The sequence below is a fragment of the Mus caroli genome, unplaced genomic scaffold (genome assembly GCF_978045245.1).
Source record: "Mus caroli unplaced genomic scaffold, Mus_caroli_1 scaffold_12, whole genome shotgun sequence".
In the NCBI taxonomy this organism is placed as follows: domain Eukaryota; kingdom Metazoa; phylum Chordata; class Mammalia; order Rodentia; family Muridae; genus Mus; species Mus caroli.
The window spans coordinates 119601948-119628632 of record NW_028227267.1 but is presented as its reverse complement, the minus strand read 5'-3'; the positions used below and the strand labels follow the sequence as shown (position 1 = coordinate 119628632).

The 26685-nt window shown below is 48.8% G+C and overlaps 2 protein-coding genes and 1 long non-coding RNA gene across 3 annotated transcripts; 2 read left to right on the top strand and 1 right to left on the bottom strand.

Moving 5' to 3' along the window:
- Window positions 1-3321: 3321 nt before the first annotated feature.
- Zic2 (Zic family zinc finger 2) lies at window positions 3322-7841 on the bottom strand. Its single transcript, XM_021182272.3, has 3 exons — window positions 6590-7841; window positions 4629-4792; window positions 3322-4442 (listed from the first exon to the last, which is right to left on the bottom strand). The coding sequence occupies exons 1-3, from the start codon at window positions 7659-7661 to the stop codon at window positions 4089-4091; spliced, it is 1590 nt and encodes a 529-aa protein (XP_021037931.1). The 5' UTR covers window positions 7662-7841; the 3' UTR covers window positions 3322-4088.
- A 905-nt stretch (window positions 7842-8746) lies between these two features.
- On the top strand, window positions 8747-12193 carry LOC110308850 (uncharacterized). The gene is made up of 3 exons (XR_003834827.2): window positions 8747-8895; window positions 10182-10365; window positions 11487-12193. It is a non-coding gene; the product is annotated as an uncharacterized LOC110308850 (long non-coding RNA).
- Window positions 12194-17969: 5776 nt separating this feature from the next.
- Zic5 (Zic family zinc finger 5) lies at window positions 17970-26390 on the top strand. The gene is made up of 2 exons (XM_021182403.3): window positions 17970-19395; window positions 23502-26390. The coding sequence occupies exons 1-2, from the start codon at window positions 17970-17972 to the stop codon at window positions 23942-23944; spliced, it is 1869 nt and encodes a 622-aa protein (XP_021038062.1). The 3' UTR covers window positions 23945-26390.
- The last annotated feature ends 295 nt before the right edge of the window (window positions 26391-26685 follow it).

Sequence of the window (26685 nt, the reverse complement as noted above, 5' to 3'; positions counted from 1 at the left end):
AGTAGGATCTGAGTGTCCATTGCATACTTGGTAAAATCTCTGCCTGTCTCTAGCCTCCTATGCTACCAATGAACTCAACAGCACTGAGACATACTTTCCCTAGACCAACCAACCCAGGCAAGATCAAGTTGAATGGCCCAAGTCTTCCTAGTCTAATGCAGCCATGTGGCAAATAACACAGAGCCTGGAGAAACCCCAGCCCCCGGTCCAGCCTGTGATCTACCCTTGATCTCAGGATTTTGTGCGGAAGAAAAAAAAAAAAAAACCCACTTGAGACTGAAAACATCCGTCTGAAAAGAGACAAAGGGGATAGGGGGTGGGGTGGGGTGCCGGCAGAAGGGAGAGGAAAGGGGCCCCGGGCAGTTAGGGATGGTGTGCGGGTACCAGGGTGGCGTTTTCTCTACTGGAGTCCCGCAGTGTCCGGACTGTAACAGCCTCCCCTCGCCCTTGCCGCAAGCAGAACTGACGCGGCCCCTGAGCTGGGAATAACCTCCTCCCCGCCGGGGACTTCGGAGGACATCACTGAACTGGGAGAAGCTGATACCCATGCCCGTTATCCTTGTGGCCATTAATAATGCAGCGAGGATCACGATAATTAATAATAATAATGATGGGCCTCCCGAGGGAGCTCCAGCTGCCTCCGGATAAAGCGAATCTCGTGGTGAGAGGGACTTATTCGGTGGTGAATGGAGTTGAGCGCGAAGGGAGCAGGCTTCTGTTCACAGAAGTTCAAGTTGACAGCGGTGTGGCAAGCAGAGACGACCAGTCCTCCTGACGCCGCAGCGGAACCCACAGCGAAGCTCTTGGGCCCTGAGGGAGGCCAGGACCAGCTTCAGCTATGAGGCTCTGGAGTCAAGGCAAGGGCAGGTTAGCTTTCAGGCCTATTCTGAGTTGGGGTGACGGGGAGGGAGGGCTCGGACATCTCCACTCACTCACCTACTCCCCACTCCCAACCCCATCTCTGCCGGGCTCTCCGACTCAGGCGCCAAACTGCTACACCCTTTAAGTACAGCGATTCTGGCATCTTTGGCACTCTTCGCACATATACTATCTTCCTCTTCTCTCATTCGCCTCCGGAAATTCGGAGGGCCAAGAGAAAAGCCAAACAGAGAAACTGGACCAAGCCGACGGGCTGATGACTCCAGTGGACAAAGCCTAGAGGGGCTAGAAGCCATTTTCCTGGAAAGCCTTTCCCAGGGCCTCCATCAGTTCTAGGGTAGTGTAGGAAAGCACTTTTCGGGGGTGGTCTTTCTAGCCCAGACTCCCTGAACGTTGTATTTTTCTGCAGAAAACTAACAACGGCGTCATAGACTTACAGCGAGCTCCCCAGTAGATTTAAAAAGTAATTGCACTACCTTGACCCTGTAGAGCATCTATTTTGCTCCCATGTTCCCGCAAATAAGAAGGCCCCAAGGCCTTAAGTTGATGCTGAAGTAGTCCCTCTGAGTCCTCTTTTTTCTTTTTCTTTTAAGATTTGTGATTTCTCAAAACTATATGGTTTTCAGCCCCACAATGAAAAGGTTAAAAACTTTTGAGTAGAACCATTTTCTTCTTGCCCACCAAATGAATATTTAATCTGACTCTTTTGCCTGCTCCCCCAGGGGCAAGGGGCAAAAACCCTAAACGATTTTTCTCATGGCTTATAGTGTGTTCAATGAATTCTCCCAAGGCTCAGTAACATATGCCAATTATTCTAATAATTTTGCTTAATATTATTAGGGGTTATAAATTTGATTTTAATAGAGGGTTGATTGCTTCCGAAATTGGCGCTTAGGCAGCTCGCTGGCCGCTGGGGAGGGCGAGCCTGGCACTTGTCACCCGGAGAGTATCACAAGCAGGCAGGCTGGATGCATGTTCGTTGGCCTCTGAACAGGTAGCATGGCCTGTGGGAGGTGAGTGTTGACCTCTTCCCAAACATCCCTCGGGCTGTCATGCCTGACCCTGAGGCTCACTCAGCCCGGGGCAAAAAAGAAGGTAGCAAAGGACAGTCTTCCATCCATCCACAGAGGACTCAGCCCTGGGCTGCTCTGACTCATCCGATCGAACAGTAGGAGCCTCTGAAGCTGACCAGGTCTGCTCCCTCCCCTGGGAGCAGCTCCTCCAATGCCCAGGGCCTATCGGAGCTACAGGGACACCCAGTGGGAGGAAAGTCTTGATAGCTCAGGAACTAAAAAATAATTTTCCCCCATCTCTATCCTTTTATTACTAAAATTATTTTTGCTTTCTTTACAGTATCTGGTTTGAAAACTCACACCAACTCCTGTGGGGGCAGGGCAGCACGGTGGCAAAGATTGCAGAAAATTCAGTACTCCTATTCTCTTCCACCTGGCAACATTAGTCTTTGTATAAAATAATTTTGCTGTGTTCTTTCCTTCAGAGCAGATGTATCCCTATCTATGAGGGCAAATAAAAAATATTAAAGCATATCCTATTTATTACTTTCCCTTGAGCACCACTGCAGAGCTGCTTAAGATAAACAGGGTTTATTGAGCAAGCTCAGCTTAAAATATCAAGGAAAAAAAAACGAGCCCCTTTAAACTATAATCACTGGGCCAAGTTCAAAAACAAAGTACTCGGCTCAGTTTTAAACGTGCAATTAAAAATAACTGTACCTCAGCTTTTCAGAGGGAGGGAGAGAGGAAGGGGGCAGGGTAGGGAAAGAAAACAAAGAATAAGGAAATGTTTAGTGCTCTTAAAGCCAGCCCAAATAGCTGAAAGAAAGAAAGGCATTCCCTTAGATAATGGAGCCATTAGACACTCTGAAGGTTCCTGCCGCCATTCCTCACAGGGGCTTTCCAAAAATTTAATTCATCCTCAGCTACCCAACAAAAGGATGTAGAAAATAATTTTGAGACTTTCTGCCAAAGGGGCAGTTTAGCCCATTCTCTGTGCATAAATAGACCTTCCTCCAAAGATTGCAAGGTGGCACTTCCCCCCCTCCCCCAATCCATACCCACGTCATGTCATGCCTCAAGCTGACTCCTTCCCATTCTCTTCAATAACTCTGCTGGGGGAAAAAAAGTATGTTCATGCAGTTTCAACACATTTTATTATATTTCTGTATGCATTACTCTCAAAACATCACAAGAAATGATCAAACCACTTAAACCTTCAAATAAAAAATCTGAAACAGTTTATGCCCACAATTGTACATATTTATAGTTAAGAAACATTCTTTATAAATATTGTTTCCTCTGTAGCAAGTTAATACCATAATTTAATTACAAATGGATAAATATGGCAACGGATATTTACAGAAGGGTGTTATTTCGGAAAAAAGCTAACGGCACAACGTTTACTCCCACCCACCCACCCCCCAATCTTTCATACAAGAACTAACAAATCGAACGTCGCAAAAGCACTGAAACATCACATGTAAACCCAGCTAACAGAAAAAATACATTCACAAGCGTTGGTGGTGTTGGTGATGTGTGCTATGGGTTGGTATGCTGAAGAAACAGAAGGGAGACTTTGGCACGGCTCATATTTTCCAGTCTATAGTCGCATGAAGTTTACAATCAAGTTGCCTCATTTAAAAGGAACACAATATTTAATACCACAATACAAAATAAACCATTTTCTTCCACATTACTTTAAAAAAATAAAAGAAAGAAAGAAACCGGGTAACTAAAAGGAAAAAGAAAAGGCCCATCACTTGGGGAAGGGAAATGGGAGAAAGGCGGGAGGGAACGCAATCCAGAGTTTACAAATGGACAAACTTCTATCCACCAATAAGCCATTAAAATCACCGTGGAAAAGGAAGGCGTCCGCTATGTACAGTTTGTCAAAAAGACTAGGAAGCATGTGGGAAGGAAAGTGGGCTAGGAAAGTTTGGCTCGATATTTTTGTGGGGTTTACTTTCTTAAATTTTTTTGTTTTCAGTTTCAGACATACAGAGAGATTTTGCTTTTCATGCCTAGATTGTTTTCTTTAAAAAAAAAAAGTTAAAAAATCCTTCTGCTGGTAAAATCTTTTTTTTTTCACCATAAAAATCAGATTCATAATTTTAATAAGACGATCCTAAGGTGCCCTCGATGGGTTTTGGGAGGGCGACGGTGGATAAGGGAATGGGAGAAAGGCCTGGCCCCTCACACGTACCATTCATTGAAGTTGGAGGAAAGGCCACTATGGCCTCCGGCTGTCCCGCTGCCCCCGCCAGAGCTGCCGCCGCCCCCACCGCCCGCCCCGCCGCCGCCCCCGCCGCTGCCGGCCGCCGAGCCCCCTCCGGAGCCGCTGCTGCCAGAACCCGCGCCTCGGTGCACTGCGGACACAGCGGCCGCTGCTGCTGCAGCCGCTGCTGCTGCTGCCGCCGCTGCTGGGGACAGGTTGGAGCTGCTTTGTGGCTCTGCGCTGGGGGACACCAACCCCGGGGGTGTGGACGACTCGTAGCCAGAGCTGGCAGCCGGGGAGGACTCGGAGCCCTGAGGGGAGGACTCATGGACCTGGAAGACAAAAGCCGGGAGTGGGGACCAGAGGGGACTGGGTGTGAGTGCAGCTGCTGTGAGGCCGGGTCCCCGAGCCGAGGGCACCCCAAGAGTGTCCCTCGGCCTCTGGGGACCCTCCCAGGCCCTCTGGGAGCTAGCTGATGCTCCAGGTCGGCCTAGCCCTCCCGGCTACTGCAGTGGTACCTTCATGTGCTTCCGCAACGAGCTGGGATGCGTGTAGGACTTGTCACACATCTTGCAGAGATAGGGCTTATCTGAGGTGTGGACATGCATGTGCTTCTTCCTGTCGCTGCTGTTGGCGAAGCGTCGGTCACAGCCCTCGAACTCACACTGGAAAGGTTTCTCCCCTGTGGATTGCAAACAGGGTGCTTGCTATGGGACCCCCCAAGGACCCTAAAGTCCTCACCAAGGCTGCCAGGGTACAGAGTAGAGGGCAAAGGGGAGAGAGCTGAGTCTCTGAAACAGGTTGGATACCCCTAAGAAGAGCCAACTAACAGGTTCTATAGTTTATTTCATAATTATGAAAATAAACTTCCCTTCACACTGACACCTATCTCCTTAAATTTCTAACGAATTTCGGGGTGCCCCTGGCCCTGTTCGCCTTTTTGCAGAGCTTTTTGGATTCCCAGCTCCCTAACAAGTTGGTCTAGCTATCGAGAAGCTGTTATTTTGACAAAATATTTGGGGCATTATCAAAATCACACAGGCGGCTGGGCTGCTGTCGTTTCCTCTTTGGAGCCAGTAGGCAATCATATTTGGAGATGCTGTGAGCCGTTTGGAGACTGGGATATGGAGATTGACTGAGCCAGTACTTATCATCCAAAAACTCTGCAAATTGAGTTAATCATAATCCTAGTATAATCGCCAGTCTTCTTTTTTTTTTTTTAATGGGGGTGGAGGAAATAAACATGAGAGATAAGGTAGTCTTTTAATGATTATACCTCTCAGCAAATGGGTTAGGGGTTGGAGTCAGGAAAACCTTTCAAATTTTCCCTGTTTAATTTTCTGGCGGTTCCTACATCCTGTTGCCAGGATTCCAAATGCTTGGAGTCATTTAGAGGTGTGAGAACTCAAACGTCGTTCCACTTGGAAAGGGAACCAGTTAACGTTAAATTCCATTAGCACCTAAACTGTTTTTTAAAGACAACCGCTCAGACACAGGGCATTTCATGCAAATAAATTTCTCAAATTTTAAACCTTGTTAAAAGCTTGTCTCGCACCTCGCCTCCCTCCCTTCCCAAAAGAGAACAATAGGCCGCTGGCTCATCCCGACTTCGGAGTAAATATTGACGAGGGAAGTTGCTAAAACATTTGGCTTTCTTTTAGCAAATCATCTTTTGCGATTTTGGCTGAGACCTGGTCGAAGATGAATAATCTGAGGCGAGAGGCTCGTTCTTTTGCGTCTCCTCTCACGATAGCCCTGCGGGGCGGTACTGCCTGGGGCTTGGTTAGTCCAGGCGAGGGTCGAAGTTGGTAATCCCAAACCCTCTGGTGCCCATTAGAGAATCTCACAAACTGCTGACAAACCACCGTCAGTCCCCTGCGACCCACCCCAAGATGGGCTTTAAAAACACTTTTTAAATGAGAGCCGCTTTACAGCTTCGGCTCACACCAGATTCATTTAATGGGAAACAGTCCCGAGAAGGACGTTTGGACCCTGTGTTAAAAAAAAAAAAAAAATGGGGAAACACGAGCCTCTGAAAAACAGATAATCCACTCAGGGCAGAAAAGCTCATTCAAACAAGCTGGCAAAATCCTTGCTAGGCTCGCTTCCGGGACATCGAGCTAGAGCCGAATTGTTTTATTTTGTGCGCTCTATTTAGAATGGAAATTATTCAGCAGGACGGCGGGTGGGGGGGTGGCAATCGCATCACTCCAAGCATATATTTGGTATTACGCTGATCATTTAAAAGTTCAATTTCCGCACATGGAAAAATCCCAGTCTAAATAATACTCTTACCATCCTCCAACAAAAACAAGCCCTGGCTCTCCTGCACTCTCCCATTCCGGGTCTCTGGCTGATGGTTATTCCCCAACGCATACGAACACACACACACACACACACACACACACACACACACACACTCAGTCTGTGCATTTATTTCTCCTCGAGGTGCCTCTTCCCACAGCTGACCCACGATTACCTGTGTGAGTTCTTTTGTGGATCTTGAGGTTCTCGGAGCGTGCGAAGACCTTGCCACAGCCCGGGAAAGGACAGGGGAAGGGCTTCTCGCCAGTGTGCACGCGGATGTGGTTGACCAGTTTGTATTTGGCCTTAAAGGGTTTGCCCTCGCGTGGACACTCCTCCCAGAAGCAGACGTGGTTGCTCTGTTCCGGGCCGCCGACGTGCTCCACAGAGACGTGGGTCACCAGCTCGTGCATGGTGCTGAAAGTTTTGTTGCAGCTTTTCTTGGGATTGCTTAGCTGCTCCGGGTCGATCCACTTGCAGATGAGCTCTTGCTTGATGCACTGCTGCCGCATATAGCGGAAAAAGGCACCAGGGTGGTGGTGGTGATGGTGGTGGTGGGCTGCGGCCGCTGCCATGTTCATCCCCATGTTCATATTCATAGGGCCATACTGGTTGTGGAGCTGCGCCGCCGAGTAGGGGTCGGTCCGCGGGCTGGCCACTTGGCGATATTGCTCCGAGCGCCCGAACACCTCGCCCGGCAGCCCTAGGCGCATTTGCCCATTGAGCACGTTCTGCGAGGCGTGCGGCCCGTGCTGCTCCGGGAGGCCAGGGAAGAGAAGGTGGCCCTGCGCGTCCGAGTGCGCGTGATGCAGGCCGCCGGCGCCGGGTCCGAAGAGCCCGTGCTGCCCGCCTCCGGGCGCCGAGTCCCCGAAGCCCCGGCTGCGGAACAGGAAGTCCCGGGTGGAATTAAAGGGAGGCCCCGAATAGGAGCCAACGTGCGCGGCGTGGGGCCCTAGAGCCGCGGCCGCAGCGGCTGCAGCAGCCGAACCCGGGTAAGCACCCGGACCTTGCGACGTGAACGCCGAACTCTGACCAGGAGACAGTTCGTGTGCCCCGGGGTTGAGCTTGAAGGCGCCCATGTGCGCCGCGGCCGAGTCCACGAAGCCGTTCTGAGCCGCCGCCAGGCTCAGCTCGCGGTCCTGCATCTCGGCCGCCGCAGCCGCCGCTGCCGCGGCCGAGTGGTGGTGGTGGCGCGCGAAGCTGCCCACCCCGATGGCCGGGAACTGCGGCCCCGCATCCAGAAGCATGGCCAGCGCGCCCGGCCGCCCCGCCGGCCCCGGTGAGCCCCGCCGCCTGGATTTCCTCTTCGGATAGGCGAGGCGCGTCCTCTGGACGCCCGGCTCCGTGAACCGGCGGTGGAAACACTGGCGACAGCAGTCTCGGGAGCCGGGCTGGTGCGCCCGCCGCCGCCGCCGCCTGTATCTGCCTTAGGCGGCCGGGCACCGAGCGAAGGCGCGGAGAGGAAGAGGAGGCGGCGGCGGAGGAGGCGCGGGAGGAGGAGGTGGAGGAGGAGAAGAGTCCAAAGCCAGGCGGAGAACCAAAGAGTATTAAAGGAGCTGCGGCGGGGGCGGGCGGGCAGGGCAGGGGAGGGCGGGCGGGAGGAGGGAGCGGAGGGAGGTGTGGGGAGCCGAGGAGAGGGGGGCCGCCGGAGGGCGAGCTCAGCGCCGCGGCCCCCACCCCTGCGCGCCCCCGCGCGCGCACGCACGCACGCACTCACTCACTCGCTAGCTGCCTTGCAGTGCCCGCCGACCAGGAGCCTGGCTGAGATCAGCGGCATCCGCCGAAAGAAGTCAACGCGGCTGAGGGGCCACAGTGCCCTAGGGCAGTGGCTGTGCGCACACAAGCTGGCAGGGAACGGACAGCAACAAGCTCCGCCAGCCCCAGAGCCTGGCGCACCCGCCGCTCCACCTGATCTCCGCAGGGGCGCTGGGCAGCCGGGAGGAGGAGGCTAGGCGTCCAGTCCACTGCGCTCTCGGGTGGCCGCTCCCTCCCCCGAGGCCTTGCTCACGCCGCCCAGAGCGCTGCGGGTATTGTTCGGCTTTGCGGCTGCTGCGGGGTTTAGCCCTCTTGGCCCTCCGAGCTTGGCATTGGCGACGCCCGGAGTAGTAAACTTGCAGCGGTCACGAATTCCCCTAGAGAAGGAAACGGGCGCGTCGTCCCCTCTTTCTTTAAGTTGGGCTGGAGGAGGAGGGAGGGGAGGAGCAGGGGAGGGGGGGGACTGTGGGAGGGGAGAAGGAGAGGAGGGGGAGGGGAGCAGGGTGAGGCTAGTCTGAAAAACAATAACAACAATAAAAAAAGTGTTCTCTGGTTCTCTCCCTTCCTCCAGCCGATCTGTTCTGGGCGCTAGTCCGGGAATGAGTGCTCGCTTCAGCGAGGACAGAGCGAAGTCCTCGGCACAAGCAAACGCTAGGAGGCCAACACGAGTTCTTCCTCTCTCGCGGCTGCAGTGGGCAACCTTCGCCACCGCCTCTGTTTATTTCGGTGGGCGCTGAGGCCGCAGCAGCAGCCTTTTATTTTTTTATTTATTTATTTTTTGTCCCCTCCTTTTCCTTTCCCCTCCCCCGCGTACCCGCCGGGTCTCCCGCCCGGGTATCCCTCCCTCCTTATCCAAGGCTCGGCCTCCTGGTCACACCGCCCCTTTAACGGGGACTCCCGCCCATCCCGCCCTCCAGAAACCGCTATTGGCCATCAAGGCCTCGTCAATCCTTCGCCCAGCCCGCCCCACCTTCCCTGAGCCCCGCTAGGTCTGTGCAGCTGCAGCAGCGGCCCAACGCACCCATAGACTAGGCCTGCCAGCATGCAGGGTTTCGTTCGCGCTTCTGGCTCTGTGGCTCCTGTCACCAGCCGGCTAATGCAGGAGTTCAGCTGCGAGCCTAACACGGTGCCAGGTCTATGGGTCTTGGCCCCTTCCGCCCGATCCTGCTCCCGTATACTTTGTCAGAGGCCACCAACTCCCCAGAGATTGCATCCACTACCAAAGCACACCGAAAAACCCGGGAACTCTAGTCCAAAGCACCCTTAGCTATAGAGTCACCAAGCCCGAGACCCTGAGGGAGCGAAGAGACTTTTCCTGACAAGGACAGGTCTTTCCCCGTCTGGACAGGCACTCTACTTTCTCCATTCTCACCTTGACCAATTTTCTTTGAGGCGTTAAAGCGTGGATGAAGGATGGTGGACACAGATAGTCAAACTTATCCCTTCTTTCCACTCCCTGGACATTGGTCTACACACCGCCCCCATCCCAGGCGGTGGTCCCCACCTGCCCCTGGGCGCACTTAGCTCACCCCCGCCCCCACCCTCCCCTCACCCTCACCTCCCCCCACCCCCGCCCTGGCCGCTCACGTTCAGCTCAGATTACAGGAGTAAACCCTAGGCAGCAGCCCCTGAGGGGCAGTTTAGACGTCATATAAAGACAGTGTCTCCCTCCGGGTGGATACCTCCTGACCCGGTCCACAGCCACATTGGTTCTAAAAGTGGAATGTCCAGAATCAAGCAAGGTTTAGGCCTTAATTTGGCTGTTGCCGTATCAGAATCAGGGCCTCAGAAAAATAAACTGTGGGGCTTACGGTAAGTGTCACTCTTTGGTGAAGTCACCGCAAAGCTTGACAAGCGCCGCCCTCGAACCCAGGCTGGCTTCCCACTAAGAATATCGCTGTCCCACGGCCCTCAGATTGGTAAGAGGTGATGGGAAAGGGAATTGCGGGCCTAGGGTCTGGGGAAGTGTAAAGGTTCAGCCTGTGGCCATCGTCTTCCTTCACCTTTCGCAGGCCTGAGAACTGCTTTTATTCATAAATCTTGGAAACTGAGATAAAATTCGCACAAGAGAATAACAACATACTTCGAAATTTATATTGAAATGAAATCACCAAAAACGCTGGAAGAAGACTCTTGTTGAGATTTGCTGCAATGAATATGAGCTCCTGCCTGATCCAACAACCTCTCAAACCTTAGGTGGGTCTGGCTCAACTGTTGGAGCCAACCTTTCTACCAAGGCTCCCTCTGTTTCCTCCCTGTTCCCCATTCCTTGATAAGGGGGACGGGAGAAATGGCCACAAGAAAAAGGCATCTTGTCTGAAATCATGCTCTAGAAGCTGGAGGGAGGAAATGGTGCTCTTTCCTCCCATTCCCCTACCTCAAAGGGCAGAAGCTAAACTGGCCTGCTAGACTGCAGGGGGAGGGGAGGGGGGGAGAGATGGAAAATATCTAAGCAGAAAGGCTTCAATCCATTTATTTTAAAAAGCCTGCCTAATTCAGTCTTTCACATTTGCTTACCTTATTTAGCAATTTATACTAAAAAGTGGATGTATTGGTTTGCTCTAAAAATACTACCACTCCCAATTTTTTTAACCTAAGATTGGTTGTGAGAATAACAGCCTTGCTCACCCAAAGACCTTATTTCCTTCTTTCAAGCCCTCATACTTGCAGGTTTTCCTCTTCTACCACTTCCTCACCCCCCCTCCCCACTCTTCCTTTCCTCTCCTTTTTGACCTATTCTCTCCTTTCGCTTTGATTTCTTCTTTGCTGCGCCCGCAATTCAGGATGGCGCGGCTGGGCGCTGGATTCGAGGGCCGAGCGTTAGGGCAGATGCCTTAATTCCCGCCGGAGAGCTCGCCGGCTGGGCCCTCCTGGCTATTCTTTCCCAGCTCCAGTTCTCCTTTCACTGCAGGAAACAGAGGAGCTGAACCAAGTTCAAAGTCATGTCTCGGTCCCCTCTTTCAGAAGTGTTTTATTTCTCTGCAAACCAGAAGAAAAAAAAAAAAAAAAAAAAAAAAAAAAAAAAACCTTTTCCTTCTTGACAGTTTTTTTTTTTTTTGAAGGAAGGAGAGGAAAAAGCGAGGGCAAGAACAAGTGTGTGTGTGTGTGTGCGCGCGCGCGCGTGCGCGTGCGTGCGTGTGTGTGTGTGTGTGTGTGTGTGCGCGCGCGCGCGCTTGCGAGAACGCGCAAAGGCTTTCAGGACTATTGCCTCAAAAGTAGACTCAGGTTCCTTAGCGGAAGGAAGGAAGGAAGAAAGGAAAGACAGAAGGAAGGAGTGAAGGCAGGCAGACACTGAGCAAATTCATTTTTTTCAACAGGTTTCTAGAAAGGCTGCTCGGTCAAACTCCCCAAACCGGTAACTGTCAACGCTTGGAAGCCCGTTCTTTCTTTGTTAAGTTTCCCCAAATTGTTCTTTTCAAACAGGGCAAAACCTGCACTGGGCAAAACCTCAGATTGTGGCTGAGAAGGATATCCGCCACAGGGCTCCTGGCAAGGGTACATTTCCCATAGAGTGAAGAGAACCAAGGCTTGATCAAAAAATTCGTGGTGTGTTTACAAAAAGAAAAATAAGGGATGAGGCAAAGCAAATCCCACAAACATCCCAGCAATCATGGGCAAATCCTTTTGAATGGTGTCTACTGTGTGTGATCTCTTATAGCATGATGTGCACATACATACAGAAGAATAAATGCATTGCACTTCACCCACTGTGTTCTCACACACAAAGGTATACATTGTGGGAAAGGAGACACCAAATACAAACAACTTGGCTATCCACTGAATATATTATTGTGACTCTTGGCCCCAGTAACACTCCAATTTTTTTCCCTTAAAGAAAGGTGTAAAAATGGGGGAGAGAAGCTGTGAAGATGAGTATGTAATACATTGTAGCTTAGGCCAAAATAATAATTAACATAATAATAATTTCCTTTTCTACAAGAGTTCTAGCACCACCACCATCTATATCAGAGGCAAAAATCCAACAAGATAATCAACAGGATATTAAGTTGGGGGTTACTTTTGATTTCAGCTATTACTGAGTTGGGTGACCCCTGATACATGAAAGACCACATGTATACTCTAGGAAGCCCCCTCTATAAAACCCACATAGAACAAAAGCCTTTTGTCATGACTTTAGAAAGGTATAATGTAAGAGGAGAGGAAGTTGTGAAAATCCTAGCCAAAGCTGTAACTGTTAAATAACATTAGGAAGGAGGCTATGAGAAGATCTCATAAGATAAAGCTCTCCCATGGCTTTGTATCTTTTCTCTTTATAATTAAACTCTGTGGTTGAGCTAATTAAAAAAAAAAAAACCTCAATATAAAATATGTGCCCACCAGTAGTTTATTAACAGGGATGAAAATACTTTTGTACTTGTCAGAAAGGGGGAGAAGAAGCTGGAAGAACCCAGCCCACCCCCACCCTCCCATACTGGGTGACAGAATTGTGATTTTGGAAAAAGAAAACTAATTTTCCTTGCCTCGTCTCCTCTTTTTTTGATAGGAATGTTTTCAATGTTAAAAAACAAAACAAAACAAAACAAAAAAAAAAAACAGCCAAAACAACAATAAAAAGAATCAACACGCCCCCTTCCCCCAAAATCCAGGAGGCTCTAGCTTATGGGAACAGGAATGTATTTAATTAGTTCAAAGATTGTTACCTTTGGGCTTGTGGGCAAACCTAGGGATTGAATACCGTCTACAAAGGAGCAGCTTTCCAATAAAGTGCAGCATTATTGCAGTAGACTTTGTAATACAATTTATGCTGTCATTCATAAATAATAATGCCATATGTCAACCATATTGCTTACACAAGTAAAAGCATCAATGTGTCACTATTTGATTTATCTCAACAGCTTCTCTAAATATGAAGTGTAGATACTGAAGGGGATGCTGTTTTGTGGGGGAACAACATCCAAATTTTGAAATAAATAACTGCATTGAAGCTTCTACTCTCACCGTTATCTGACTTCTAAGAGAGTCAAGCATGAGAGATGAAGAAAAGTTCATTTCAGACCAAAAAAAATTAGTCTATTGTGTACTTTGGCCATGTAAAACATTTTGTGACTCTTACTTGAACCGTCTGAGTATATTTTGAGATATATCGATGTGTTTCTCAAGAAATTCCCAATCAGAATGGTCAAATGAAGGTCAAAGGTTTTCTCAAACAACCTCTACCTTTAACTGTAAAAATAATTTTGAACCAAATGGGAATATTTGATCACAGGCATATTTTACACAACTTATCTTTGGTGCTGTAAAAGTAAGCTATCTTCCCCCCCCCCGCCCCCAACAGCTTTTCAATGCAAACATCAAGTGGATATAAGATTGGGCCAGTTCTTTACTTTCTAAAGGATTTGAACAAGTCACACACACACACACACACACACACACACACACACACCACTCCACCCCCAACCCAGCATTTTGGTCTCAGGAACTTTCGTCTCCCCAGCCTTATCATACCATTCAATGTGTGACAGGGATCATAAACCTTAGCATAAAGTACATTTTTAGCTACCCCTTGCACCACACGAGTCCGTAGACCCTGATGTTTCTGAGTCTAGGAGGAGTGGGAAAGAGGAAATCCTCAGAGAAATGCTCAGAGGTCTGCGAGTTGCCACTGGATGATTTTGAGCACCAAGGTCTCTGAGCCCAATCGTAGCCCCCGTGCCAGATTAACCTCGAGCCGGGAGGACGCCAGAGTGAAGAATCTGGCCCCTGTGGGAAAAGGATGGGGCGAGCGTGTCCAGAAGAGTTGACTTTAGACTTTGCTGACTCCATCCAGACCTTGCTGTCTTGGATGTGATGTGGTAAAATCCCTGGAACCCACAGTCGTCATCTCTTCCTGCCTGGACAGACAGAGCTCCGCTAAAACGAAGATTTGCTGGTCCGTTTGCCTTCCTGGCTCCAGCTTGTAGAAAAATCTTGGTGGACTATCACTACCATCCTAGTGTCTCACAGCAATTTCCACCCTGCGTGGGTTAAGCACCCCTGGGCACGCCCGCCCAGTTTCTACTGTCCTCCAAGTATGCCCCGTTCGCCCTTGAACCCGTCTCTGGCTTAACCTGAAGGGCCTTATAGACTTTACAAATCCAACCGGCACTTAGCCCTTCCGCAAAGGAGGCCGATTCTCAGAAACCACGCGGGACTGGCGAGTTGTAAAGCAATTGCAAGGGTAATAAAAAAGGCATCTCGGTGGGTCTCCCCAGTTCCTTTCTTGTCCACCCCCGTCCCCCAAATGTCCCCCCTCCGCCCGCCCTCTTGGAGAAACAATCAAACAAAGGCTCAAAAGCCAGGAAATGTCCAATTCAATTCCCTTAGAGTTTATTAATTGCCCACACCCATCGTAGGAAACTTGACTGTGTTAAGTGAGGCACGGACGGCACCTGGAACTGGGAGACCAGCCCTCCCTCCCGACAGCGGGAAGCCAGCCTCTCAGAATCCCCGAGCACCAAGTTCTGTAGCCTTTAGGAAGCTAAGCAGCAGCGTGGCTATCGGGTTCTAGCCAGCTGGGGATTGTCTGTGCCTTCCAGCTCCCCGCGTCTTTGTTTGGGGAGCTGAAAAGATGTTGGGGTTCCTAGAGCAAACGTGAGGTCTGTAAATCCACGGGCCCCAAAGCTCTTGTTGCCTCCAGCACCGGTATTTCCAAGGTTTGCTCTGCCTTCATACAAGGGCCTCTACAGCACAAAGTGCAGATTAGGGGCACGGGTTTGGGAAAGTGGTCCTAAAGACCAGTTCCACCATCAGAATAGGCTAGTTCCACAGAAAAGGACGGAATTTGCATGAATACATCTATCACTCCCTGCTTTAGAAACCAGTACATTATTCACATCAACGCTCTGGAAATTGTTGTTTTTTTAGGAAGTGTCTAAGACAGTTATCGTGTCCTTAGAAAGTCGGGCATTTCGGGTTGGCTCCCAAACAGCTGGAAAAAGAAACAGCGCACCTGGGGTCAGGCAGGTCATCACAATAACAAAAAGGGCGTCTACAAAATAAAAAGCCCTTTTATAAAGCAAGGCAATTCCGGAAATCCACTGTGAGCCTTCCTGATGACCAAGTAGCTAGGCCTATTCTCAGGTTTAATTGGCAGGCGGTTTATTGGCGCCTTATTGGTGGTGATTGAAATTTTGCTCCCCAGCTCTTTCTTTTAAGAATTAGCATCTCAAGTCGATTTACCTGAGTCAATTATCTTTTTAGGGTCTGAGTTTGGTCATGAATTTGAATATTCATTCAACTCACTTTGTAAATATTCCCTTTCTAGTCACCCACCCAAATCTCTGTTATTTTCTAAGAAAGTAATTTCTTTCTTTCTTTTCTTTCTTTTTAAGGCTCCCATAAAAAGAAATTGATTAGGGAGCTATATTTGAATTAAGACATATTAAATCGATGACAGATACATATCATGCTGTGTTTAACAAGAGTTGTACAAGGAGGCGGGTTCCAGATTCCACACAGCCCTGCTGTAGCATTATTCACATTTTTTACAGCCTTTCCTTCATGCCTCCACCCATTAAACCATTACATTTCAGCAATTCAATAAAACAAAGCAGTTATAATTTTGACAAAAAGCTATTTTGAAGGGGCTGAAGGTACCCATTTTATTGCACAATAAAATTGCTCAAATGGTCTATGTTATAAACTAGGTTGCACTTATTTTCTTTATTCACTTTTTGGGTTTGGTTTGTTTTTGCTGATAACCTGCAGGAGTGAATTCAGAACTGCCATTACTGCTGGCATGGATGTTCATTGCCAAGAGGTTGGAATAAAGGAAAATCATTTGAAATGTCCTTCAAGGAAACGAAGACAGTGGTAGTAATTCCCAACATGACACTCCCTTTATATACTATCTATACAGATGGTACTGTGCTCCATCAAGCTTCCTATGTCTGGCTCGAGATGTTTAAGACTCCCAAACAAGTCATCAAAGAATTCTCCTTCCCAAATATAGATGTGGATTTGATCATTGACACTGCATGTGTGTGTGTGTGTGTGTTTCTACTTATGCCCTTTGCATTTTCCCTAGATTTTTAACTTCACTTACAATAAAAGAAAAAGGCATTTGGAATGTGATGGCATGATTGTCTTTGTTTGCTTGTCAGCTTTATAAGAGAAATGGCATTCTCAAGGTTCATAGGGAGGCTCCTTTCTGCAGATGGCTCACACCGATGTCAATGGCACTCGCAAATCAACTCTTTTGAAATAATACTTATTTCTTTTGAGGACTATGATCTGATGACAGCTTTGGGGGTGGTTGATCTTTCCTACTGCAAATGAATTAAGCTTAAGTCTGGTATCTTGCTTTCCTGACCCCCCTTCCACTCACCCCATACTCCACCCACCTCCAGATGTGTATGGGGTCACATTCGACTCCCATTGCTACTTTATAATTTAATTAAAGGTAGCAAAAATATTTTTGCTCGAATTTGAGCATTTTAGAACATCACAAAATTAAGAATATTTTATTTTTAAACAACAGAGGACATTTTGGGAGATTGAAACTCCTAACCAGTGAGGTCTCAGGGACAGCATTCAAATACCTGGGCCATAGGATCCTAGTTTTTAAATGATTTTTAAGCATGGCATTTCAGTTTAAGGAGGAAGTTTATTTTATTAATAAATAAACAGACTAGATACTTATTTTTTAACTATTGTATTTGGTCTATTCTAGCTTGTGGTCCTTTCAGAGAAACCGAGGCACATATGTGGCATGCGTTCTGGGCAAGAAGGAGGAATTTTGCTTAAAAAGACATCTCTTATTTAAAGGCTTACACTTAGGAGAGTAGCCATTTGGCCTTCCCTGATACTGTATCTCTCTGAAAGGCAAAAGTTCGCACCGCACCTCACCCCACCCACCTCCTCCGTGAGCTCTAATTAGGAGTAGCAGATCTAGAACCCATGCATAGTGTGAGGTTAGGTCCTTTGAACCATGTCGAATCCATGAGCTAAAAAGTCTAAGCAAGACTGTTCCTTTGAGGAAAGATTTATTATATATTATTTTGACTTTGGTAGTTTGCCGCGCTCCATCAAATTTCTTTGTGAACAATATAGTTTAATAATCATCCATATTACACCTACAGTCTGCACTCCACGTGGGCCCAGGGACAGACGGGGTCCATTTGATAAGTTTTTGGCACCGCTACAAATGCGATGGTCGTTCAGTGCAGATGCATCCAGGGATTATCCATGAGAAGAAGTAGAAAGTTCAAGTGAGTTCTTCATCTTCTTCCACCACCACCCCCCAACCCCCGCCCCCTCGCTTTACCCCTGGTGGGGAGGTCCCATGACCTCTCTCATTCCCGTCCACTTTGGCACGGAGCTAGCAGACGCTCTGCGCCAGGCAGGTCGACCCGGAGACTGGCATTCGAAGAGGACTGAGCCCGCCGGCCAAGTGCAAACTTTCTGCAAGGGAAACTTGGGCATCTCAGGGGAAGCCGTGATGCAGAGCTCCAGGGGAAGAAGGGGCACGAAGGGAAAGCACAGGCGGTGTGGTACACGGGGGCGGTTTCCCGCTGGGCCCAGAGCCTGAACCAGAGCCAATCGCGCAGCCGAGGCAGCTGCCAATCACACGACTCCCTCCAATCCCACCCGAGCCATTTCCAAAAACTCGGTCCCACTGTGCAGCTCAAATGTGGTGTTCACTCTGCCAATCGCTGGAGGATAGAGTGGGGACAAGAATAAGCAGTTAGGAGGCCCGGACACAAGAAGTTAAAGAGCCCCTAATATATACATGTTTTTGAAGGCGGGCAGAGGGGGAAAAAGTCCCCCCAGTGAGGGTCTATGGGCCTGATTGTATAGTTATGATGGAGCCCCCTTTGAGCAAGAGGAACCCGCCAGCGCTGAGATTAGCGGATTTGGCAACGGCTCAGGCCCAACAGCTTCAGAATATGACAGGCTTCCCGGTGCTGGTCGGCCCGCCCGCCCACTCCCAACGCCGCGCGGTCGCCATGCACCTCCACCCGCGGGACCTAGGCACTGACCCCGGCGTGGCCAGCACTGCGCTCGGACCCGAGCACATGGCACAGGCCAGCGGGCAGGACCCCTGCCCTCCCTCCCAGGGGCTCCCCAGGCTGTCCCAGGCTCCCGCACCAGCCGCCCGCTCCGTGGCCTCAGGGACTCACCCGGGCGCCCGCACCCACCCCGACGGCGGGGGCAGCAGTGGCGCGCAGGCCTCGGCGCCCCCGCCTCCAGCCCCTCCTCTTCCTCCCTCCCAGTCCTCCTCTCCCCCTCCCCCGCCTCCTCCTCCTCCTGCCCTCTCGGGCTACACTGCCACCAACAGTGGCGGCGGCGGCAGCAGCGGCAAAGGCCACAGCAGGGACTTCGTCCTCCGGAGGGACCTTTCCGCCACGGCCCCCGCGGCGGCCATGCACGGGGCCCCGCTCGGAGGGGAGCAGCGGTCCGGCAGCAGCTCCCCCCAGCACCCGACCCCGCCTCCCCACCCGGCCGGGATGTTCATCTCGGCCAGCGGCACCTACGCGGGCCGGGACGGCGGCGGCTCCGCGCTCTTTCCCGCGCTGCACGACTCTCCCGGGGCTCCCGGTGGCCACCCGCTAAACGGCCAGATGCGCCTGGGGCTGGCGGCCGCCGCGGCGGCTGCGGCCGAGCTGTACGGCCGCGCCGAACCACCCTTCGCTCCGCGCTCAGGGGACGCGCATTACGGGGCGGTGGCGGCCGCCGCGGCCGCCGCCCTGCACGGCTACGGAGCCGTGAACTTAAACCTGAACCTGGCTGCCGCAGCGGCGGCCGCAGCGGCCGCGGGGCCCGGGCCCCACCTGCAACACCACGCGCCGCCCCCGGCGCCACCGCCGGCGCCCGCGCCGCACCCGCACCACCCCCACCTCCCGGGGGCGGCCGGGGCCTTCCTGCGCTACATGCGGCAGCCAATCAAGCGGGAGCTCATCTGCAAGTGGCTGGACCCAGAGGAGCTGGCCGGTCCGCCGGCGCCCGCGGACAGCGGCGTCAAGCCCTGCTCCAAAACTTTCGGCACCATGCACGAGCTGGTGAACCACGTCACAGTGGAGCACGTGGGCGGCCCGGAGCAGAGCAGCCACATCTGCTTTTGGGAGGACTGTCCGCGCGAGGGCAAGCCCTTCAAGGCCAAGTACAAGCTCATCAACCACATCCGCGTGCACACCGGCGAGAAGCCCTTCCCCTGCCCGTTCCCGGGCTGCGGCAAGGTCTTCGCGCGCTCCGAGAACCTCAAGATCCACAAGCGCACTCATACAGGTGGGTGTCTGTCCCCGGCCGCCGCCACCGCCTCGCCTTCTGTTCGCTTTCATTTTTCCCTCCTTCTGCTGCTTCTCCGCAGACGTATGACCCGGACATGTGACTTCTTTTTTCTTCTTCTCTCCCCCCCCCCTTTTTTTCTATGAATAAGTAATTCGATAACACACACGGGCCCCGCGCTGGCCTCCCTTTCGGCGGAGTCTCCAGCGTGCCCGCCTGGGCCGGGACCCGCAACGCGCTCCAGCCGCCGCCCTGCCGGGAACAGCAACAGCAGCAAGGCACTCAGGACGGGCGGCAGGCCCCACGCCCCGAGCCCCGGGAGGTCCGGAGGGCCTTGGGGAAGGGAACCTTGGCTACCGTCGCCCGGTAGCACCTCCCTTCTTCTACGGGACGCGGGCCTTTCTGGACCGCCGCGTTGCCGAGATACAGCGTGGGAGGGGCGCGTGGGTTTGGCTATGTTTTGTAGGCTGGTCAGAGTGGCCTCACCCGGGAAGAGAGGTCCTGGGGCCGGCTGAGGAAGGTCTGAGGGAGAGACCTGGGACCCTAGGAAACTCTAGCTTTTCACTCGAGGTCTGACACACGCTCTCATACTAATTCATACATTCCTGACCTCGTGCACACACTCTTGTGACACCACGACCTCCCTTGCACATTTGTCCTCACTCAACACTTCATTTACATATCTTCACACACGGACTCACACGCGGTCCACAGGCCTTAGTTACATTGTGTTGGGCACTGGAGAAGTTGGCTTCTGTCTTTTAAAAGAAGGTTCCAGAACCCAGAGAGGGTGCTTTCCCCGGATCTGTAAGACCTCTGTGGAACTTGGGGAGAACTCTTAACTCTATGAGGTTCCTCCTCTTATTCTGCCCCACGTCGGGAATCCGTGGGTCTGGTGAAGGAGGCTGAGGCGTTGGGCCATAGAGACATGGGCCCTGTTGGTCCTGTAGAACGCGCAATAGCGCCCGGCTAATGTGGAGGGCAAGTGTAGTCGAGATTTATATGATAGAAAATATTACTCCTCGGAGGACACTTAGGTAACCTGAGTTTACATTCAGTAATCACTTGACTGATTTATCGGCGCATCTGGGACTGGAACGCGAAGGCAACCCCCAAGCACAGGCCCTTACACAGGCCACTGGCCTGAGGCCTTTATGAGAGCAGCCTGGTTGAGGTGGTCTTAGCCTACAGCCTTGCTCTTGAAGCCCTAAAACTTAAAAGCATCGCTGTGACCTGCAGGATCGGCTAGACGTTTTCCTTACAGGCCTTCCCCCCAAGCCCCCTTCCTTTTCCCTAACCCGGATCAGTTCTTAGTTTCTTTACTAAACGGAAAGTTCCCTCGAGACTCTTTCGCTTAAAAAAACAAAAACTGGCCAGCTGCATGCTCTGTGCTCAATGCTTTCAATACTTACAATAACCAGGCACCTAGGGGCAAAGGGAACTTTCAAATACAGTGCAGGGCAGGACGTTTTGGGCCCTCTCCACTTTCCCAGGACTCCGGAGAAGAATGGACCTTAACCGAGGAGGCTGGTGGCAGCTGACCAAGAAGAAGTTGACTGACTTACTCGAATCATGGCTTTTGGGTTTCCACAGGACATGTTGCCCTCTGACCCCATCCGGAACAGCAAGTGGTAGATGGGACCTCGCGGCAGGATATTTCTTTCTGATTCCAGATAGGGGGGGATGGTTCCATTTCTTGTTCCTGCTCCTACAGGCTGCATGGACCCTTCCAGGTGGAGCTTGTGGGGTGCCCCTCGAGGGGGGTGCTGGCACCTCCGGATTCAGTTCATAGCGTGCCTAGTGTTTGGCTGTCCTGGGACTTTCTGAGTCAGTGGGCATTGTATCCAGAGAGAGACCTTTTCTACTTCCTTCCCTGCCTAACATACTGCTTTCCCATAACTGCGGGGTTATCTAGGATCCTAGAACAGATGGATCAAAGGACTAATCCCCAGGCCACTCCTGAAGGCCTGTTTCCTGACCCACGTGCCCTCAGCTGCATTTATAACCTGTCTCTAGCTGGTGTCTAGAGGGAGTGGCAACATCTACGCAGTATCCACACTGCTCTTTCCTACAAGCACCAAGTCTCCCAAACTCTTCATAGTTCAGTTCTGACATGACCCTTCTGTCAGTGTCTGTAAGGTAAACACTAGGATCGCCCAGCCCTTCTGGTTAGGCCCTCCCTCCTAGGCCCCTAAACAGCGTGGGTTGTTCAATTGTATCTAGCTTTTTTTTTTTTTTTTTTTTTAATTTTCTCCTGCCACTGTTCTTTATGCCCTAACTTCTACCTTGCTTATCTCCTCCTTATCCCCTGAGTCCTGCTGCTCTTTCTCCAGCGTCATGGAGGAACCAGACATATTCAAAACACTTATTTTTTTCTAAGCCAAGATATGGCAGCTGCTCAGAAACATGAGAAATTTGAAATGTAGTGTATTTGCTTAGAATGAATAAAACCACTTAAGCCTCCATATTGAACGGAGGATTAGAAGTATAAATATAAATGCATATAATACATATTTAGAAGGACAGTATATTAAATAGGCTTACCATGAACTTACAGTGTAGCACAGAAATCCTGACATTCATATTCTGATAGGAAAAGATTAATTTTGTTTTATTCCACTCAATTTGTGGAGAATTTGTAAATATTGTGATTATCGCTATGAGTTGTATTTGCCTTCCACTCATAGGTTAATGTTGGAAGTACATTTCAAGAATAACTCATTTTATTTTTAAACAGTATTTCCAGTTAGTGAAAGTTATATTTCAGGCATTTTAAATTCTTTCAGTTTTGTTACATACTCTGGCATTGGAGCAGTTAACATTGATGAAATATGAAGACAAAAATAAGACCTCATTGAAATATTTGTATAGAGAAAATGAGATAATTAACCACAGAAATTTATCTACTGTTATATATTTAAAAATATTATACAAAACAAAGAACATTGCCCTGTGTTCTGTCTCTGAGCAGCTGCTGGATTTTTTTGTTTTGTTTTGTTTTAATCCTCTCAGTGGAACAAGAGACAAATTCGTATGTAACAGTTTTATGGGATGACTTATTCAGTTTTAGACTTGAATACATCAAGCTCGTAGATATTGAGGTGAGGGGTAAAACTCGGTTATAATAATCTGTTGTCTTCTCTTGTTTATAAGCCAAAGTGATATGGCTAAATTTCCCTAGCTAACAGCTTACTAAGCAGTCTCACTTCTGGCCTTGTGTTTAAGGAATTGTGTTCCTGGAGCTGTTAGATAAATTAAACGAGGTGATAGGCCAAAAGACCTCAGGTTTTTGGTTTTTTTTGGTTTTTGTTTTTTAAATAGTTTAGCTTATTAAGGAGTGAAGAAAGCTGTCAGCATGAGTTTCCTTAGGCACAAGGTACAGGCAGATCCTGCTGAGGGTGCACTTAGTAATGTCCACTCAGGTTCTCTGTTACCATGCTCCCCCTCCTGTTAACCTGGGGTTATAGGGATAGTTGGTAGGATAATGGCCTGACCTCTGTCCAGCCAGCCTTGTAAAAATCTCAGGGTAGGACTGACTGTGTTTCACAGGTGTCTTTATTTCTAAGGCGTGGAGGAGGGTCTGGTTTTCTCTTTCCTTTTACTCTTCATAAGCCATTGTCATCTTACTGTGCCCGAGCTACTGTAAACTTAATTTATATGTTTGTGTCTATTTTTCTTTCTCTTGGATTCTCACTCTGCACTCATGGTTTTGGAAATAGGGTTTATCTCAATAGGGAGAATCTTTCCATTTGCATTTTTCTGTGTTCAGACCACAGGGAATATGTGTGTGCTGGGGATGGGGGGGAGGCATAGCATGGAGGCCCTTGGTGGCCTTCAAAGGTACATCCTGGACTTCATTCTGATCTCTCTGCTGCTCCAAGACCATCAGGTCCCTCACAAGCCAAGTCTAAGCAAAGCCTTCAGGACAATAGACACAGGCCACTTCTTGCAGTGTCTCTTTCTTACCTATCTGGATATTATAGTAAGGAATAAAGCTGGAGGTTCTTCAGGAATGCGGGGGATGCACCCCTAGTTCTAATCTAAGGCTGCTTCATATGAGAGGTCTCTGGGAAGCTATTGCTAACCTTTCCTGTGTTTTGTTACAGGGGAAAAGCCTTTCAAATGTGAATTTGATGGTTGTGATAGGAAGTTTGCCAATAGCAGCGATCGAAAGAAACACTCCCATGTCCACACCAGCGACAAGCCCTACTACTGTAAGATTCGAGGCTGTGATAAATCGTACACCCACCCAAGCTCTCTGAGGAAGCACATGAAGATTCACTGCAAGTCCCCCCCACCTTCGCCTGGAGCTCTTGGCTACTCATCGGTGGGGACTCCCGTGGGTGACCCTTTGTCCCCTGTGCTGGACCCAACCAGGAGTCGATCCAGCACTCTGTCCCCTCAGGTGACCAACCTCAATGAGTGGTATGTTTGCCAGGCCAGCGGGGCCCCCAGCCATCTCCACACACCTTCCAGCAATGGAACCACCTCTGAGTCTGAAGATGAGGAAATGTATGGGAACCCTGAAGTCATGCGGACGATACATTAGAATTATTATTAATAAGTGAGGTAGTAAGTGGGAGTCCTTGGACCATGTCCTAACCTGAAACAATGCTGAGCCTGAGACAAACTGGTGACTCAGACTTGCCACCGGGTCTAATTAGCCCTATTTATTCAGTATGAAACCCTATGGTGTTTGTACATTTAATTAATTTAATTAAGATATTTGGTTGTGGGTTGGTTTTTTTGTTTTGTTTTGTTTTTCTTTTCTTTTTTCCTTTCCTCTTTCTCCTAAAAGAAACAAACACAACCACAAAATAAAACAGGACCAGGGATGTAGCTCAGTGGTAGAGCACTTGCCTAGCATGCACGAGGCCCTGGGTTCAATCTCTAGCACTGGAGGGGGAAGTAATAGCAAGTAAACAGCAACCAAGTCGGACTTGTACATCGCAGGGGGACAGGCCTGGTGTCAGATTCTATCAAGGGAAGAGTGGAAAAATTGAGATATACACTGCCAATACAATGTGTGTGTGTGTGTGTGTGTGTATTAAACGGGGGGTGGGGGGGAAGAATATTAAGTCAGAACTTAATACATCAACCAGGACCCCTCCATGTCCCAGAGTGCCTCTCAGAGGGCTGCTTTTGAGCCTTCTGGTAGAGACTTAATTCTGCAAAGGCCTCTTGATTGTAAAACACACATTTGCTGCATTGACAACAGATCCTGGACTGTACCTGTATCCAAAAGTCTTTGTATAACAATCAAACAAACAACTTTGGTTTCTAATATTTTATCACTTTAACTCCCCTGCTTTTATTATCAATCTCAATGTAACATGATATTTTTATACAGGATTGTTCCTTCAGTAACTTGTGTGATTTTAAAAAAAGCAAAAACAAAAACCAAAAGTCAAGCCAAGTGCAGCCACCTTAAGATAGCTCCATATACCCTGCTACTGTGATTGTTCAAGCAGAAATGGAGAGAAGCTACTGAGACAGACAACTGGGAAACTGTGATCTTTTATAAACCAGAAGTAATTCAAGTGCTTTCTCTGTCCTCTGCTGGGTTGTGTTTTGATTTTTAAATAGGGAATTTCAGATGCTGCCTCCTGGCTGTATCCAAACTTGTTGGGTAATAAGGAGTTATGGTTTTCACCATAAGTTCTTTGGGATGCCAATAGGCAAAGTGATGTCTGAGGAAGTGTTAGGGTAAATCCTATCCATTTTTAAAAGATTTAAAAAACAAACAAACAAACAAAAAAAAACAGGCCAACTCCTCTTTTATACTACTGTATTGACTTTTTTTTAAATAAAAAAAAAAAAGGTCTTTATTTTTAATGCATTTCCTTTCATCTGTGCCACAAGGACTGAATCTTCCGTTTGTAATGACATGGGAAGTGTATGGTTTATTTTACAAGAGGAGGAGTTGCTATACATGTTAAAATTTTTAAAAGGTTTATAGTTAACCACCAAATGCTGATGAATGTGTGACCTTTGCCAGAGCTGTCAAGCCAGGACACAAAGGGTCAAGGATCTAGGACAATAACTCTTAGTCAGTTTATGTTCGGTTGGTACAACACATCTCCTGTGCAAACTGTAGCCCATCAGAAGCACCATACACATATGCTAAAGGTACTAATTTATCCTCAGAGACCCTGAAGACACCCCTCCCCCATGATTTGTAGAAATTTGTTTTGTGTGCTGTGAGTGGTTAATGTAGTCTTGTCCTTGTTAATAACTTGTCTGTGAATACTTTTATTTGTACAGTTTTTAATTAATTTATTTTTGGAGATCTTTTTCTGGAAGAGTTCAAAGCACACCAAAGAAATATATTATACATTTTGGCGAAAGATTGTCATTTATGATCCATTGTTTATTTAAGAAAAAAAGAAAAGGAAAAGAAAGTGGGAAAATATAAAATATATTTTTAAGCTTACTTGAATGGACAAGGTAATGTGAAAACTTGAGACTCTTCCTGCACGTCTTTTTGCCTCGTGTTATGAGATTATGTATAGTTTATAGATATATTAGTACAGTGCATGGTGCTGTTACGTGGACACCTTTTAATGTTGTCTTCAGATTGTTACAGTGAATATGAAACATGCAGACCCTCCTTTACAAAGAGAGAGACCTACAACTTGAATATAAAATAATCCTACATTTTAAAGGTTTATTTGATTTTTTTTCCCTGTTATTCACTTTCAAATAGAAAAGATAAGGTATGAACTTGGGTGGGATAACTTATGTACTGTAAGCTTGTTAGGACAAAGTATTCCTGATGTATAATGAGTTGTTTTATTTATACAACTTTTTCAATGGTAGTTTGCACTATTCTTTATCATGCTACAGGTTTATTTATTATGAAACAAAGGAATATGTATTTTATGTATTTTGCCATGAATAGGTTAACTGCCACAAATTTATTGGTTCCTGATACACTGAAAATAAAATCTTAAGATGTGTACCTCCCTTAGAAAGAAGTCAAGAATGGTGATGGACAAATGTAATAAAGGTATTCTTCCTATGTATTGCTACATTTTATCCAAGGCACATCTCTGTCATTCTTTTAAAACAGAACAGTTGCTAAAGGAGTGAACGTGCCTTTTCCTGATTTATTATGAACTTCTGAAGAAGGGGCAAGTGGGAGTGGGTGGGGTAGCTTGGATTACTTACCATCTAATCTGAAGCAGAGGGTTTCAGCTTTCCTAATGCTGAGACTCCTTAACACAGTTCCTCGTGTTGGGGTAACCCCCAACCATAAAATTACTTTGTTGCTACTTTGTAAATGTAGTT